The 14766-nt window shown below is 38.7% G+C and overlaps 1 protein-coding gene across 5 annotated transcripts in view; it reads right to left on the bottom strand.

Annotated features, from left to right (window-relative positions):
- Positions 1–1818: 1818 nt before the first annotated feature.
- Positions 1819–14766, bottom strand: part of htr4 (5-hydroxytryptamine receptor 4) — a 196291-nt gene continuing 183343 nt past the window's right edge. For 4 of the 5 annotated variants that reach the window (XM_051420059.1, XM_051420062.1, XM_051420058.1 and 1 more), the window contains one exon: positions 1819–8565. In XM_051420059.1, the coding sequence (XP_051276019.1) occupies positions 8478–8565 (88 nt within the window). In that variant the 3' untranslated portion in view covers positions 1819–8477. The remainder of the gene's footprint in view (positions 8566–14766) is intronic. The other variant, XM_051420061.1, reaches the window with a different exon arrangement.

Raw genomic sequence — 14766 nt, 5'->3', positions numbered from 1 at the left:
CTCCTTCTTCTTCTTTAAAGCAGCAACAAGAAACTTCACGTTTCTGTTGATTCTGGCATCCCTGTTTCATTGATTTCAATGGGAATCCAACCTGGCTGCAGGCATTACGGCGTTAAATGTCCACTATTGACTGATGGTCTTGTTTATTGATGAAGGTCATATAAAGGCTTGACAATTAAGTGCCACTAAAATGAGGAAAATCCTATTTTTGTATCTTCAAAAGGTTGAACCCTTTTATTTTTAATGAGCTCTTTCCCTTTCCTCTGGCTCCTTAATGTAACATTTTAACTATAGAACTGCTAAGGTTTGGAGTATGTTGTTTGCTGTCGACTATGTGTGTAATGAACGATAATGAAGGTTTCTCCCTGTAAGTGCCACTAGCAGGGTTTAGAGATTTACAAGTTGTTTACATTGGACGCATTCAGTCACATATTTTCATATATCCGTCTAAGGAGGAGATACACTTCCATTTGGACCATTGCAGCTGTCTAGACGAGCCGTGTGACAGCTCACTCTTCAGCTCTGATTAATGTGCCATAAATCAGACCTATTTTGGTGCCTGTGCTCAGTCTATTTTCTTTCCACTTACTAATGTAAATGTTCCATATAAAACTGTAGGAAAAGGAACTGTACTGCTTTAAATCCAAGCATTTCAAAACGAATAATTCACCCTAATCCTCTATGATTATTACCCCATGGATAGTTTCTCCTTCAAACCACTGCACTCCGCAGGACCCTTTCTGATTGAGACTGTGTGCACTTCTGGAATAAAAAAGAGCTGGGTGGCGGTTTAAGAAGCTCACATTTAATCGCTTTTGTTGCCTGTTGTCCTTCATCTCAGTCCTGTCATTTCTAGTCAGAGCTCTACTGCCTCCAGTTGAATGAAGTCATAAATCCCACAAAATATACAGAAAGATGTGCAGCCTTTGTATAAAAGACACCGGTTTCTTATATGCTGCTGTCCAATGTGAGCAGGTTTTGTCTCCAGGTAGTGAATGGATATCTTTTCAAATCTTGCCCAGATCTAGTCTCGCAATACCAAGTCGAATGGTCGGCACTGAGATGTCCGTTTCTTGAACAGCAGCGAGAACAGCAACTAAACAAACATACGCTGCAGACTTTAAACACACGTCTTACTTGAAACAGTGCTCTCCCTGGATTCTCTTATGTATTGAAACAAACAAAAGAGATATAGCGAATGACTTTAAAACAAAAAGAAAATGAAAATGGATGTGTATATTGTACAACAGTGTTTACAGTACACAACTTTCGAACTAAAGACTTTGGATAAGTTGTGCAATGCAAGTTGCTTTTTTAAAACACTCATTGTTTCCACCCAGTTTTAGCAACAAAAGCTGTGAGAAACCTCTCAAATGTTGCTGCTTTTCTATATTTTATAAAATTGGAAATGGAATATTTTTTAAACAATAACCTGATCAACTGAATCACTATCAATAGAATGAAATGAATGGGTCACAGCCCTAAACACGAGCTAAACAACCTTCTTCTCATTTGCTCCACAGAGCAGAATCAGAAATTGTCAAAATTAATTTGGAAGTGAAAGAGTGAGACTTTTCACCCTGACAAAGAATGTGCTCCTTCCACTCATCTCTGCTAAGAAAGATCCCTTTCTGTGCTTTATCTTTTTGAGCTTTTCTTTCTGAACTGTCAACAGAGAGGAAGAGAGAAACGTGGATCAGCTCGGCGAGGAAACAGGAATCCTTTGAGTGAAGTGAGCACTTCAGTGACATTTTAATCAGCGGGCTAACTGACACAGAGTGCTTTTATCGAAGTCACAAAAGAAAGTCAACAGCAGGATTATCAACATCTCTTTAATCTCTAATTAGCCTTTATCTGAACTGTCACATAGCAACAGAAAAAAGTCATACACATTTCAGCTCCCAGAAAGAGAAGCCTTTTATGTTCTTTAATACATGAAAATACCCATTTTGTTCTGTCAAAATAAATACTGAAGAGTTTTATAAAAGTTGTTTTTTTCCCCGTCTCCTTTGGACAGTTTATGGGAGTTTTTTTTCTCTTTATATACACATTCATGCTGTAAGCTGCAAACATAAATGAATAAATTAAAAAAGAAATGGAAGGGATACAGAGCAGGAGTGACAGGGAATACAACTCAGTTGCACAAATGGCAGCCATTGTCAAAATCCTTCTTTTTGCACCACATTTATATTGGTGTAACTCCTTCCTTAATGCTGAATTAGTCCTGTATCCTGTACATCCAAGCAACAACCTCTCAATTTACAAACTCATTGAAACCTCTGACAGCTGGAAATTTGGCAAAATTCTTTGTCTGAATCAGCAAAAAATGAGTTACAAAGTAAGACTCAGGCAGTGGCTGCATCTGACATTTAAGAAGGCAGGTAAGATGTTCAAGGGACATTTCCATTATGCAAATAAAGAAGGCAAAGAGGCTGTTTGAGAACTTCAGTACCAAATATTACCTGTGAGGTTACATGAAGTGTAGAATCCAGCATTGGAAAAAAAGTCGCATGTGCAAAACTGAATGAAACCGGAGACTTGGTGATTATTCTGGATGAACTCTTTGACTCTGTTTCTGTATTTGAATAAATATTGAAGCATCGACTACAGCATCAGTTTCTTCTCCAAACATTGTTTTTATTTTGGAATGAATTGGTCATGTATCATGGGATATTTAGGAGGCAAAAGGCTTTTAAAGGCTACAGACTCTGCTGAAGGTAGAGAATGGATTCTTAATGGAATTAAATCTTCCATTCTCTGATCTAACAATGCAACCCTCACCAATCACCAAGTCAGCTTCATGCTGAAGGAACTGAGTCCTGCAGGGTCGTACGAGTTAGGATACTGTATTTAATTTATCTATCAGTGGCAGTGCTGCTTTCTGGCTCCAAACCATCCAGAGGTTATGGTTTTACATTAGACAGGCTTCCCAAAGTCACCTTATTGTAGTGCACCTTATTAATATTCTGTCTGAATTCTTGTAAAGCAATGCAATAATGTTGGTTTTTTTTTATTTGTTGCAATCTGTGCTGCTTTGTGAACAAATTAGGCAAACGGAAATATAAAAACTAAAATAAGACAATGTCAGAACAGTGATCATCACTTGTGTGTTTCAATCTTTGGGACCAAAGATTGCTGTTTTTAAATTCTAGATCCTGTTTGGTTGAAGTAGAGATTTAACTAATCAGCTTAAAAACTTTTATATGTTCCAAGCTCCTCCTCTGTGCTTCTTTTACAAAATGGCCGCTTTAGAATGAAACTATCTGAGGGACTGACGTTCTTTTTATGTGTTTTAAATTGTTTAAGGGTTCATACATTTTTCTGGCATGACAACTACCATTTCTGTGCCTACAGTGATTTTGGAAAGCCAGCCAGGCGTCAGAGCAGACAGCTTGTGTCTCTCTGAGGAACACTGGCAAAGAATTCAGGTTGACCACAGCTCACCTCCAGCACTCTGAGCTCACTCTGCCTGTGTTTTCAGCACTGACTTTGTGTATTCATGATCACATGGAAACATCAGGCTCACATAACATGAATGAACCTAGGAGTTTAAGGACTGGGGATGGATTTTTACAAAACATGAATCCAAATTCCTTCACAGGCGGACGGATGCTCTCACTGGTTCTTTGAAGTAGTGAAACGAAAAATAGATTTCTGACTTGAAAGTAGTTCCATTTGAGCAGCAGGGTTTTCTTCTTGCTCCCCCTTCTACCTGAAATAACTATGACCCCTTGAATCTCTCAGACGGCTCCCAACTGGAGAACTGGAGCGTGCTCAGATTGATTTTTTTTTGTATCTCGTGATGTGTTTGGTACATCTCCAAAAATGGCCTGCCTTACACTTTTTGGCTCATTAAATTTCATGAAGGTAGGCGAGCTTGAGTTCCCTAATTTTAGACTGTTGAGGAGCTTCCCACACACACACACACACACACACACACACACACACACACACACACACACACACACACACACACACACACACACACACACACAAAACATCTCCACACTAGAATGGACACACACACTGCCTGACATTAAGCTTCCACAGATGTCATGGAAACTGCAGCTGTGGAAGGGGGCGGCTATTGAACACCAAAGTAAAGAAAAATAGGCAGAAATAAAAAAAAAAATACTAAAATGCCTGACACTCAAGCCACAAAGTCTGTCTCCTTTTATACTTGTGCAAAAACAATAAACAGACATTTGTTTGAAAAGAAAATTGTGGGTTTAAAGATGCTGGAAACAGGAACGTAATTGCTTACAAAAACAATTGCAGAATTTGCAACCTCTTAGGACCGAAAAGGTCTCTGTGGAACTGTGTCTCATTTAGTTTATATTCTGCAGGCGTTGTTCTCAGCCTTTTGTGGTCTCGCTCTGCAGTGAGAGGTCATGTTAATGAAGACAGAGCAAGGACAGAAGTCGATCACTGGGATGCTATTTCAGAAAAGTGCACCATTGTGAACAGTTACGATGGTAGAAAACAAAACTCCAAAGAAAAATGTACAGTCTAAGTTTGTCTTTAATTGTTCTAATTAAAAAAAAGTAAAAAAATAATAATAATTAATGGGCCTCATTACCAACTTTCACTGACTTCCACAATGTTGGAAATCCAAAATCACCAGGAAGTTAAGGCCAATTTCCCTGGGAGCACAACATTTTATTAGACACTTTTAGTAAAAACATCTATTGAATAACTATGTCTTCCATTCAGTTAACTGATAAATAATATGCACAATTTTGAGCTTTTTAATGTAATATGAAAAATCATTATTTTTATTTTCTAAGAAAAAGGAATGTCATTACAGATTTTATAAAACTGAACATTGACAAGTGAGGATTTGCAAAGGGGGAACAAATTGACAGGCAACTGGTTCTAATGCATAGTTTGCACAGAGTTTAATATTAAAATAGGTAATCTAGATCATAATTATCTTAAGAACACTGGACATATATTGGACAATAAATAATATGTAAATGCACCTCAAGGAACATCCACAGGTTGTTTGGGGGGAATTATCAACTTGCCTCAAAAAAACTTACTAAACTAAAATATACCTGGCTAACTGTGATGACACTGCTAAACTGATCCTTCCTTAAATCACAAAAAGTGCTTGTGCTTCAGCTATGGAAGAAGTTACAGTTTGAAGGAGTCAATTTTTGGGGGAAAAAAAGACAAAAACAAAGAAATGTATATACGTGTTCATCAACGAAGGAAACATAATCCATTCTTTGTCTATTGTCTGGTGCTGAAAAATGTCTTTGCACTGCAGAAAATTCAATAATAAAACAGCCACAAAGATTCAGCATACATGTAGTAAACTCTGTATAAGAACTTTTTTCCTAAATTAATTTTTGCTGTATGTTGAGATACAGTCTTCTGGTTGTCTTCGCTGATGTCTACATGGCCTTTGCACTTTCCTTTTTAGTGAATTTAGTGTTTAGTAACAAGTTGTTGAAACAACCCAAGCTTTAGTCCTGTTCCAAGAGCACTTGGACAGGACATACAGGCAACTTCTTGAAATTGCAAGGGATTAAAGGTTGAAGGGGGAAGATATTGACATCTGATAGCTAACCATTTTTCATGCTTGGAAAGTCGAGTGTAACCGCATGGACTGACTCCTGGTGGGATCATAAGCAGCCATTTCCTGGTGTGTTTTTATTGACTGGTGTTAATAAAGGTGGTGGGATGTCAGACTACCAGAACTCTGACCACTAGCCAAGGTACATGTAAGGGCATTCCTAGCCATCACTATGGCACCATTCATCATGCTGAAGTGTCCTTGAATAAAACATTGAATCTCCATGAGCTTTAAAGTGATCCTCCATCCCAAATACTTATTTTGAGTGTCAAACACAACACTAGTATGCTTTAAAAGCAGTTTGTAATGGAAATGGTTTCTTTCTCCAGTCAGGGGCTATAGTCTAGATTCCAATGCTGACCAGTTTTCATAGTGGAATATTGGTGGGAGCAGTATATATATATATATATATATATATATATATATATATATATATATATAACTGCTCCTTTGTTACCCTCTTGATAATCCAACACTTTACAAGAACCCATCTTTTGCTGTATTTTGTTACAAAAATTCAAAAAAGCATACAGATGGACAGCAGAGGACTGGATTATGCTCCCGGAAAGGTTTGAGAAATTTCTGTTGACGTTTTGATGCACATAGACAGTGTGAATCATCATTTCAATCCATTGTAGCTGACACAATCCAAGCTGACCACAGTGGCTGTCATGACGAACCAAACTACACACTCTTGCTCAAGGACACTTCAGCATGATAAACAGTTGCTTGCGGAATGTATGTCATATGTCTTATATGTTAATGTTGGTACGTTAACATATTAGACATAAGTGAACTCACCTATTGTTAAGTGTACATAAGGTCTGATGGTCTGACTGAACCAGTTGACCCCCCTTTCACTAGCTCCTGGCTAGGTGAGAATCTAGAGTAGCATGCCTAGATTGATTTGATTTTGATTTGATAGTCTTTATTGTACCCAAGGGGTAATTTGGTTTGCGAAAAGTACTAATCACAACCAATCAAAGACAAAAAGTCAACTAGCTGCTTGTTACCCCAATGACAGAGTTGATGTGTCCTCTGAACCGTGACTTGTTAAACTGGGTCCAGCCTTGGAGTAGCCATAGTTATTTTTTACCACTTGGGGGCAGAAAAGCTCCACAATACGCTTGACAGACACAGCCCTGACATATCGTTTATAAATTGATGGCTAATTTATTAGCAATCAGTAGTGCATTTGCACATCCAGCACACAAAGATATCACAAATTTTAACCGAATTTCAATCAATAACAGAAAATGTGAATGAATGCTTGTTTCCATCCATTCGGAGTTGGTTCATCAAGATAAGCGGTAGGTTTTGCCAGTTGTCCAGTCAGAAAATCAAAAGAAGCAGACGAAACAAGATGACGTAAAAGAGCACTGAAACGGCTGGTGAGTGGCCTTTTGAATACAATTTTACTCTGTAAGCCACAGCCACTGTAGGACACAGAGACAGGACAGTCTGCAAGGGAAATGAGAGGAAATGAACTATCAGTGAGTTGGATTATGGGTAAAGGTAAACAGTTGGCTTTAGTGTTCTCCGTTTCCATGAATATAAACAAATAGAAACATTTCTGATACATTCTTTAGGATGGGCTCCAAGGTGAGCAGGGACGGAGAGAATAAATGGTGTGTTGAGATGGCAGCACAGTTTAGGATGATGGGAAAGGGTACATACATACTAACATCACACATGAGGACATGTACATATGCATTCAGAGACACACTTGCATGAAAGCATGCATCACCATGGAAACACATACAGAGACTGCAAAAGCCTGTAAATGTAGTCACACTCACACACCCACACACACACACACACACACACACACACACACACCCCCCCTACACACCATAACCATGCACATATTGCTCCGACATCATCACATTGCCTGTTAAATTATTCATGAGTATCTTTTATGCGTTGAGGTCCTCTAACTTCTTATTGTGTGGAAAACGATGATTCAGATGGAGCCTCATAAAGTGATGAAGATGGAGTGTGAGCTAGCAGCTTCTATAATAATGCACTTCAACAGTTTAGGTCAAGGATTTAACACAGCCTTGCAGCCACATTTTCCTTTCAGCTTAGAGAGGATTTAGCAAAGCTGGAAAGCTTCGGCCTGGGACACATACAGTTTCTTCAGCTTTGTGTCTAAGGGTAAGACACGTGATGTTTAACATGTGATGTTCAGAAAAAGAAATATTGTTCTCAGCTCTGCCTCTTTTCATGAATAACACTTGTTTTAAAAGCTCATTTGCCAACTTATGCTCGTTTTATAAGGAACAACCTTCTAAAATCTATTGTCAGTCTTTCTGATTTTGTACTGGAAAACAACAGGGAGCATCATATTATAATCAGAAATAGGTCCTCTGTATATAATATCAAATAGCTTTGGCAACACAATTCACTTCCACGACTCCCAGTCCTTAATCACATCTCATGCTGTGAAATTCTCCTACACATTCCACTGAAGCTGCCTGTTCTCCACAAGACAAGCTGAACCGCACAGATAGCTACCAGCGGGCCTGCTGATGAGATCACAGTTGCATTTAGGCTGTGATTCAGTTCGACTGGGACAGCTCAGTCTCTGTGGGCCTGCAGACGGGAGAACCAGCATTACAGAAAGACAGAGAACTGGTTTGGTTCCAGTCCACTAGGTCCCTGTCACCTTTAAAGACCATGGGTTGAGTTTTGGCTGAACTTTAAAACCAGATGCACCTCTTGCATTGTCATATTTTCCATCAGGGCTCTGGTTTCTGGAGCTCTCCTGGATTCGTAGCATCTGCGTTAGATTTCAGCTCCGGATGTGTGGAGGCTGCAGTGTGTGTCCATTGACTCTGTGGTGACAGTGTGAGAGCCGAGGTCATTGGAGATGTGACTGAGGAGTCGTTGCTGGTCACAAACAGGACTCGTGGGACTCTGTGTCAGTGTGCAGAGACTTTTTCTCTTGCTCTGCGTGGTTCCCGTTGTGAAGGACAGAATACCTGAGAGAAAGCAGGAGGAGGGGTGGGGAGAGAGAGAGAGAGAGAGAGAGAGAGAGAGAGTAATCATGTCAGTTATTCATCAAGCAAAAAAGAGAAATATTGGCTGGTTTCAGATTCTTAAATGTGCTGCTTAAAACTAACAGAGGGGACTCAGGATGTGAACCCCCGGACTCTGGTGTCAAAATCAGTACCATTGACATTCAGTGGATTGACCCACCCTGACCACCTTACTTCATAAAAATTGCTACCTGTAAACATAATCTATGGTAAAGGGACCACTCAAAAAACTTATACACTACATGCCACATTCACCCATATTCATACAGTGATGGCAAAGGCCAGCAGTGAGAGCAAATTGGGGTTCAGTATCTTGCTCAAGGACGCTTTGACATGCAGCGGGAGAAGCTGGGGATCAAACCTTCAACCTTCTGATAAGGGGGCGACCTGCTCTACCTTCTAAACCCCACCTCCTGAGCCACAGCCACCCCAGTCAGTGATAATGTTTTTCATCCTGAAGTAATCAAAAATGATATAAACCTAACAGGGTTGGAACATGAGGCCAGATCAGAACTTAAACGTATTTAAATTTATAGCACTTTTATACTCAAATACGTCACACTGTATCTTCAGTTAAATGACTAAACCATATCAACAACCATAAAATGAAAACCTTAAATTTGACACACACTCCCATTGACTTTCATCACATCATAAAAAAGTCAACTAGATTACAATTCAAGACAGGATCAGTACAGAGAACATGTGTATTTCTACTCAGATTTTGAACACCTTAAGCAACCGTGGGTCCAGCCATGGTGTGTGAACCACTGCAGCAGAGCATATCAAAAAGCCTTCACTTATTCAGGTTACCATTTGTGCCTCCTCTGGTTTTTACTATCACTCCCTCCAGTACCACTAATGTCTCGTAACAAAGTCAACCTGCGGTCAGCTTTGACAACTTTTCTCGATCGCCCTCCTCTAACCCAGACTGTGTGATGACTTTTCCAGTAAGCAGGGATCGGACTATGTTGAGAAATGACTCACTTTCCATCAGGAGAATGTTATGAGGCTTTAACTAATTGTATTATGCCTTTACAAAAGCCTATCAAGTCTTAAGTGTTTGGCAGTGAATAGAGGAAGGGAGCAGGTCTGTTCCTGACTCTACTGTTGCTAAACTGGATGAAGCTATTGCACAAATTCTGCTTTTCTGCTACTGTTGTACCCTTGCATTTTGGCCGACAGGGAGGAATGCAGCATCAACTTTCTACCGCTTTTTGCTTTGAGAGCCTGGTTGTGGCCTTAGCCACCCTGCCCAGTAGCAGTACCTCTGAAGCTCTAAATCTCAGTGTTTTCCATTCAGTTTCTGCCACTGCAGTTTGACCATGTTTGATATTACTGTTGGTCCTTATCGCTAGGATTCTGGTTGGACCAGGGTCTATCACAGCCACTGCGGTTAGTCTAAGAGGAACTGTTTGCAGAAAAGTTGCTCGGTTGCCTGTTGGTTCGGGAGTAAAGGTCTGAAAGTGGTTTGAAAGCTTTATGCTTGAATACAGTACCTGGTTCTTACTGTGCAACAAGCAGGTATAAAGTCAGATATTCATAAATTATATTTCCTAAATATGTAATTAAGACATTTCCATTGCTTTTTTCAATAGATTTGTTAGTTGGTTTGTACAAAATGTCATAAAATAGTAAGAAGTGCCCAGCAATTTCCCAGAGCCCAAGTTGACATCTTCAAATTGCTTGTTTTATATATACACCCTTTTACTTTCAATCAATTTTAACATTTTTTCATAATGTTAACACAAAACGTAATCCAGTCAACATTATGTCTGCCCTAAAACGTGTTTGTTGTTGCAAATTAGTGTCCATGACATTTGGTCCAAAATAAATGACATGGCTAATTACAGGTCCAGGTCAGGTTACAGGACACCAGATTCACTTCAAAACTCCATGGGATGAAAAAAAAAAAAAAAGTTGTCACAAAGCTAAAAACAGGGCTAGCTATTGAACTGTTGTAGATAGGTGGTTCACACAGGACAGTGATGACATACAGTTACAGAATCAAGGTTAACATGAAGGAAAAACACAATGGATTGAAACATCGGTTCATTTTATATGTTAATTGATACAAAAAGCCAATTTGGCTAACACATCTACTCCACAGTCATTTTCTCTACGATCAATTAAACCAGACACATGAAGCAAAACACAATGATAATACGCTCAGTTTTCTGCTATGCATTACACTAATTTGTTCAAGCAGGAGCATTTAGCAGCACAAAAGATGGACGTGACACAGCTTCCAATATATAACTGTAATTGGTTCGTGCAAAAAGCCTTGCACACACAAATTTAAATGTGACAATAGTGCACAACAACAGTCAATGCAGCTCTTTTCAAGAGCAAGAAGCACATTTAGTTAAAATCAGCTGGAAGATAAAGTGCATTTGACAGCCATAATGGGTCTCATTTGTATACAGTCTATAGGCTTCACTACTTTTGAATTACAAGAATGAATGTCTGTGGCACACATGCAAGTAGTCACGTATGCTTGTGTGTGTAGGGGTGTGTAACATGAACCACTACGTACATTTTGTTTATATGTATCTGTGTATATGTACAAATGTATGTGTGTGCGCCTCAGAGGCCTCACAGCGGGGCTAAAACCATTACGAGCTGTTTACACAAACACCCTGACCGAAGACACTTCCTGCTGCCAAACTGGCCGTGAAATGCACCTTCCCGACAGCCTCGGACATTTAGGGCTTTTCAAAAGGAAACAGGCTACAGATTCTCGCCAGAGCGGAACCCAAAATTGCTGCCACATTGCGGCGTTAAACCCTCAGCTGTTCTCACTGCGGTTCTGTGAGTGTGACAGTGTGCTGCTTATGCTCTCTGGCGGAAACAAAGATGTAGGAGAGCCATGTTTGTAAGGAGAGCTTTGGGGAAGTTATTGACGACTATTTATTGATCTTTCACAAGCCCAGTATCACATGTGCTTTGAGTCATTTAAGTCCCTGTTGAGCAGAAGATAAATATCAACTTGACTACGTTCAGACGAACCGCACTGTGTAAGTTATGGTCTTCGTAGCTCAGTTATACACTTTTGGTGCTTTGCTGCGTTCATCTTCACAGGTTGAGAAATATACTCTTATACGTGAGTGTTTTATGCTTCACAACACTGAAATGGGTTCAAATGATGCTGCCATCTGGGAAATGTGACAGCATATAATGGTGTTCCTACTGTAGGATAGGAGGGTCTCTTAGGAATAGGAATTCTTAAATATGGAAAAACTTTCACTGCTGGAATCAGTTCATTGTGTGTGTGATTTTTAGGATTTCCAGATAAACTGAAGGGTTAAATGCTGTTTTTGTGGCATTGTTGCCGACATGCTATGTAAAGCTAAAAAACCCTAAAGACTCTGTTTAAGCTTTAAAAAAGCTGTTCTTATTCCATGAAAAGTTGACATTTTAGACAGCTGACAATCCTTATGTATTTGACAGAAGCTTGTTTGTAACAGACGTCATGTCAAAATTCATTAGATTAATTTTCAACGATAAAGGCTGCTTTTGAATATAGGTCATTTTCTCATGGTGAACTGCTGTTTCCCTTTTATTTTTAATGGAGCTTTTTTCATATCTAATGTGCTACCATTTTAGTTTATTATCTGCTTCAACAGAGGTGGATGTGGTTTAAACCAACAAATTATTATTAATAATAAGCAAGCTTGATTTGAAGTTGATATGTTTGTTAGTATGAGTTGGATCAATATTAAGGGCAATTAGAAAATGCATAATAGCCATAAATCAACTTCATTCCCACTGAAATTGAGTACATTTCAAAACACATGAAATAATGAAACAACTATAAGAAAATGCAGCAATTTTTGTTTTGCAGAAAATAAGAACTTCTTTATATAAACACATTAATGTAAATTATATGCAGTATAAAGTCAACCAGATGGAAGTTTAAAGCTCTAATTCCCATCCATAATAATTTATAAATGAGAGGGTAAAGGATTAAAAATCCAACATGTTACAGAAACCATCAACCCAAACTCTTTACAAGAAAGAAAAATCTTGAGAGAAATAAAGAGCGTAGTAAACGCTGGAAGAACACTGATGTATGCACAAGCCATTTTCAAACATAAATATGTATAATGTACAGAAAACTGCAAACTGTTCCTTTGGAGCCGTTTTTACATTGGGATCAAACGAGAACTTGGAGCGGGACATGTGGCTGCATCCATTCTGTGTTTATTTGTGGTTTTGTTTGTACACAACTGAGCCACCAGGCCAACTGGCAGAGCGGGAGACAGGATGGAGATTTGTTTAATGAGGCCAGGGGAGAGAGAGACAGAAGGCCCGGATTACAAGCAGACTAAACATTGCTACATATTTTGGGGAACAATGTGGCGAACATTCATCTTGATGAGGCGCCCTTTAGCTAGATTCTGAATGTGCTGTATAGCAGAAGCTGACGTCTGATGTTCCTGTGGAGCAGCGGGAAAGGAAAGAGAACATTTCTCAATGACGATCAATACGGTCCAAGTCCAAATTACTAAAATATGTATTTCATAACTGGAATCTAGTTGGCAAAGCACTAACATTGTATGTCCCACTTGCAGAGCTGATAAATAACAGTTGAGGTTTGCTTGCTGTTTGTCGTCTGGGTTTGATTTTCCAACAAATTGAATGCAGTACTGTTTAGCAGTTATGTTTGAAATATTGGACTTTCCCACCAAAGAATGAATACAGTTTGATAGTGTACCTATAAGATTTATTGCTGAAAATAAATACAAACAATTAGTTGTAAACATAATTTCTGTTTGGGAACTCAACTGGGAACCCCCAGATAAATCAAACAAAAGAAAATTGTGCGTGTCAAAGGAATATGTGAATTCAGTAAACCACTAAAATGACTTTAATAGACTGAAAGGGGAGCTGTTTTAAATAAATAATTTCCCCCTGGGATTATTAAAGTATTTCTGATTCTGATTCTGATTTAGATAAAATCTGTTTACAGGTCTTGGGTATTATTACTGCATATGTGAAAAAAGAAAAAGGAAAAAAAATAAGTTGCATAAAGCTTTTTGTGGCTCGGTGGAGCGGTGTGAAATCTGATGAAGGGAAAATAAATCAGTTAGGGCTGAAGACTACAAATTTGAAAAAGAATAAAATCTGGGGGTGTAAAGTAAGCTCACCAGATCTCTATAGCTTTTTCCTCATCTCTGCTGCACGCTGCCTGCTGCCTGCTGCTACTGGACTTCTTTTAATATATTTTTTATTCTGCAACTGTGATGGATAACAGTTACCTTATTTTGTATCCTCATTGTGTAATGTAGAATAAAAATGATTTTATTCCAAGTACAACCGGAATGTGCAGTATTTGTTTCCATGTTAGACTTTGGTGAGAGTAGGACAATGTTTTGACTCTGGTGAACAATAAAGTTTCACACAAGCTTATCTACAGTTTTAAATCAGTGGAGAATATTGACACTGGTGTCATATTACATAATGAAGAAGCTAAAAACCTGAGGAAAGTAATGCTTCTATCTGTGGAATTAATGAGGATTAGATTAAAAATGCATCACTCATTGAGATTAAAAGACACAAGCTCAGATTGTCGATATTTCATACAGCCACCTCAATGACATCAGTGAGTGATATAATAAACTGTCTCATGAGTGAATACATTTCACTCTTAAGCTTAAGGATGAAAAGTGACTGTACAGTGCTCTTACTCCACTGCATTAACCTGAGAATTAACCTCTGCAAATGAACGCTGTTCTGATACAGTTCAGAACTTGTCCTTACTTTGTTTGATGAGTGTATGAAGGAGATTTATGAACAAAATAAGCCTATCAAAGCTTTGACAATGGACAGAGAATGGTAGATAAAGTTTTACCTAACAATTTCTAGGTTTAAATGTACACAATGCATCCTCCGGTGATGCTCCCCTACTTTTCGGACATGTCAAACTAGTCATATTGACATTTAAGATGTGTGGATTGATTCACGATGTCAAGAAAACATTCAACCTTAAAGACTGCCAGCAGCCTTTGATCGGCAGTTAATTATTTTTTCTCCAGTTTATTATAGCTAACATTAACTAGTAAAGATGAAAAGGCAGCAAAACATTCAAAGAGAAAATAGAAGCCAAATGCATGACTCAGAAGGCAAAGGTAAACGTTAATG

Source organism: Dicentrarchus labrax, unplaced genomic scaffold (assembly GCF_905237075.1).
Source record: "Dicentrarchus labrax unplaced genomic scaffold, dlabrax2021, whole genome shotgun sequence".
Lineage (NCBI taxonomy): Eukaryota > Metazoa > Chordata > Actinopteri > Moronidae > Dicentrarchus > Dicentrarchus labrax.
The sequence above is the reverse complement of the archived record's forward strand: the minus strand, read 5'-3'. Positions and strand labels throughout refer to the sequence as shown.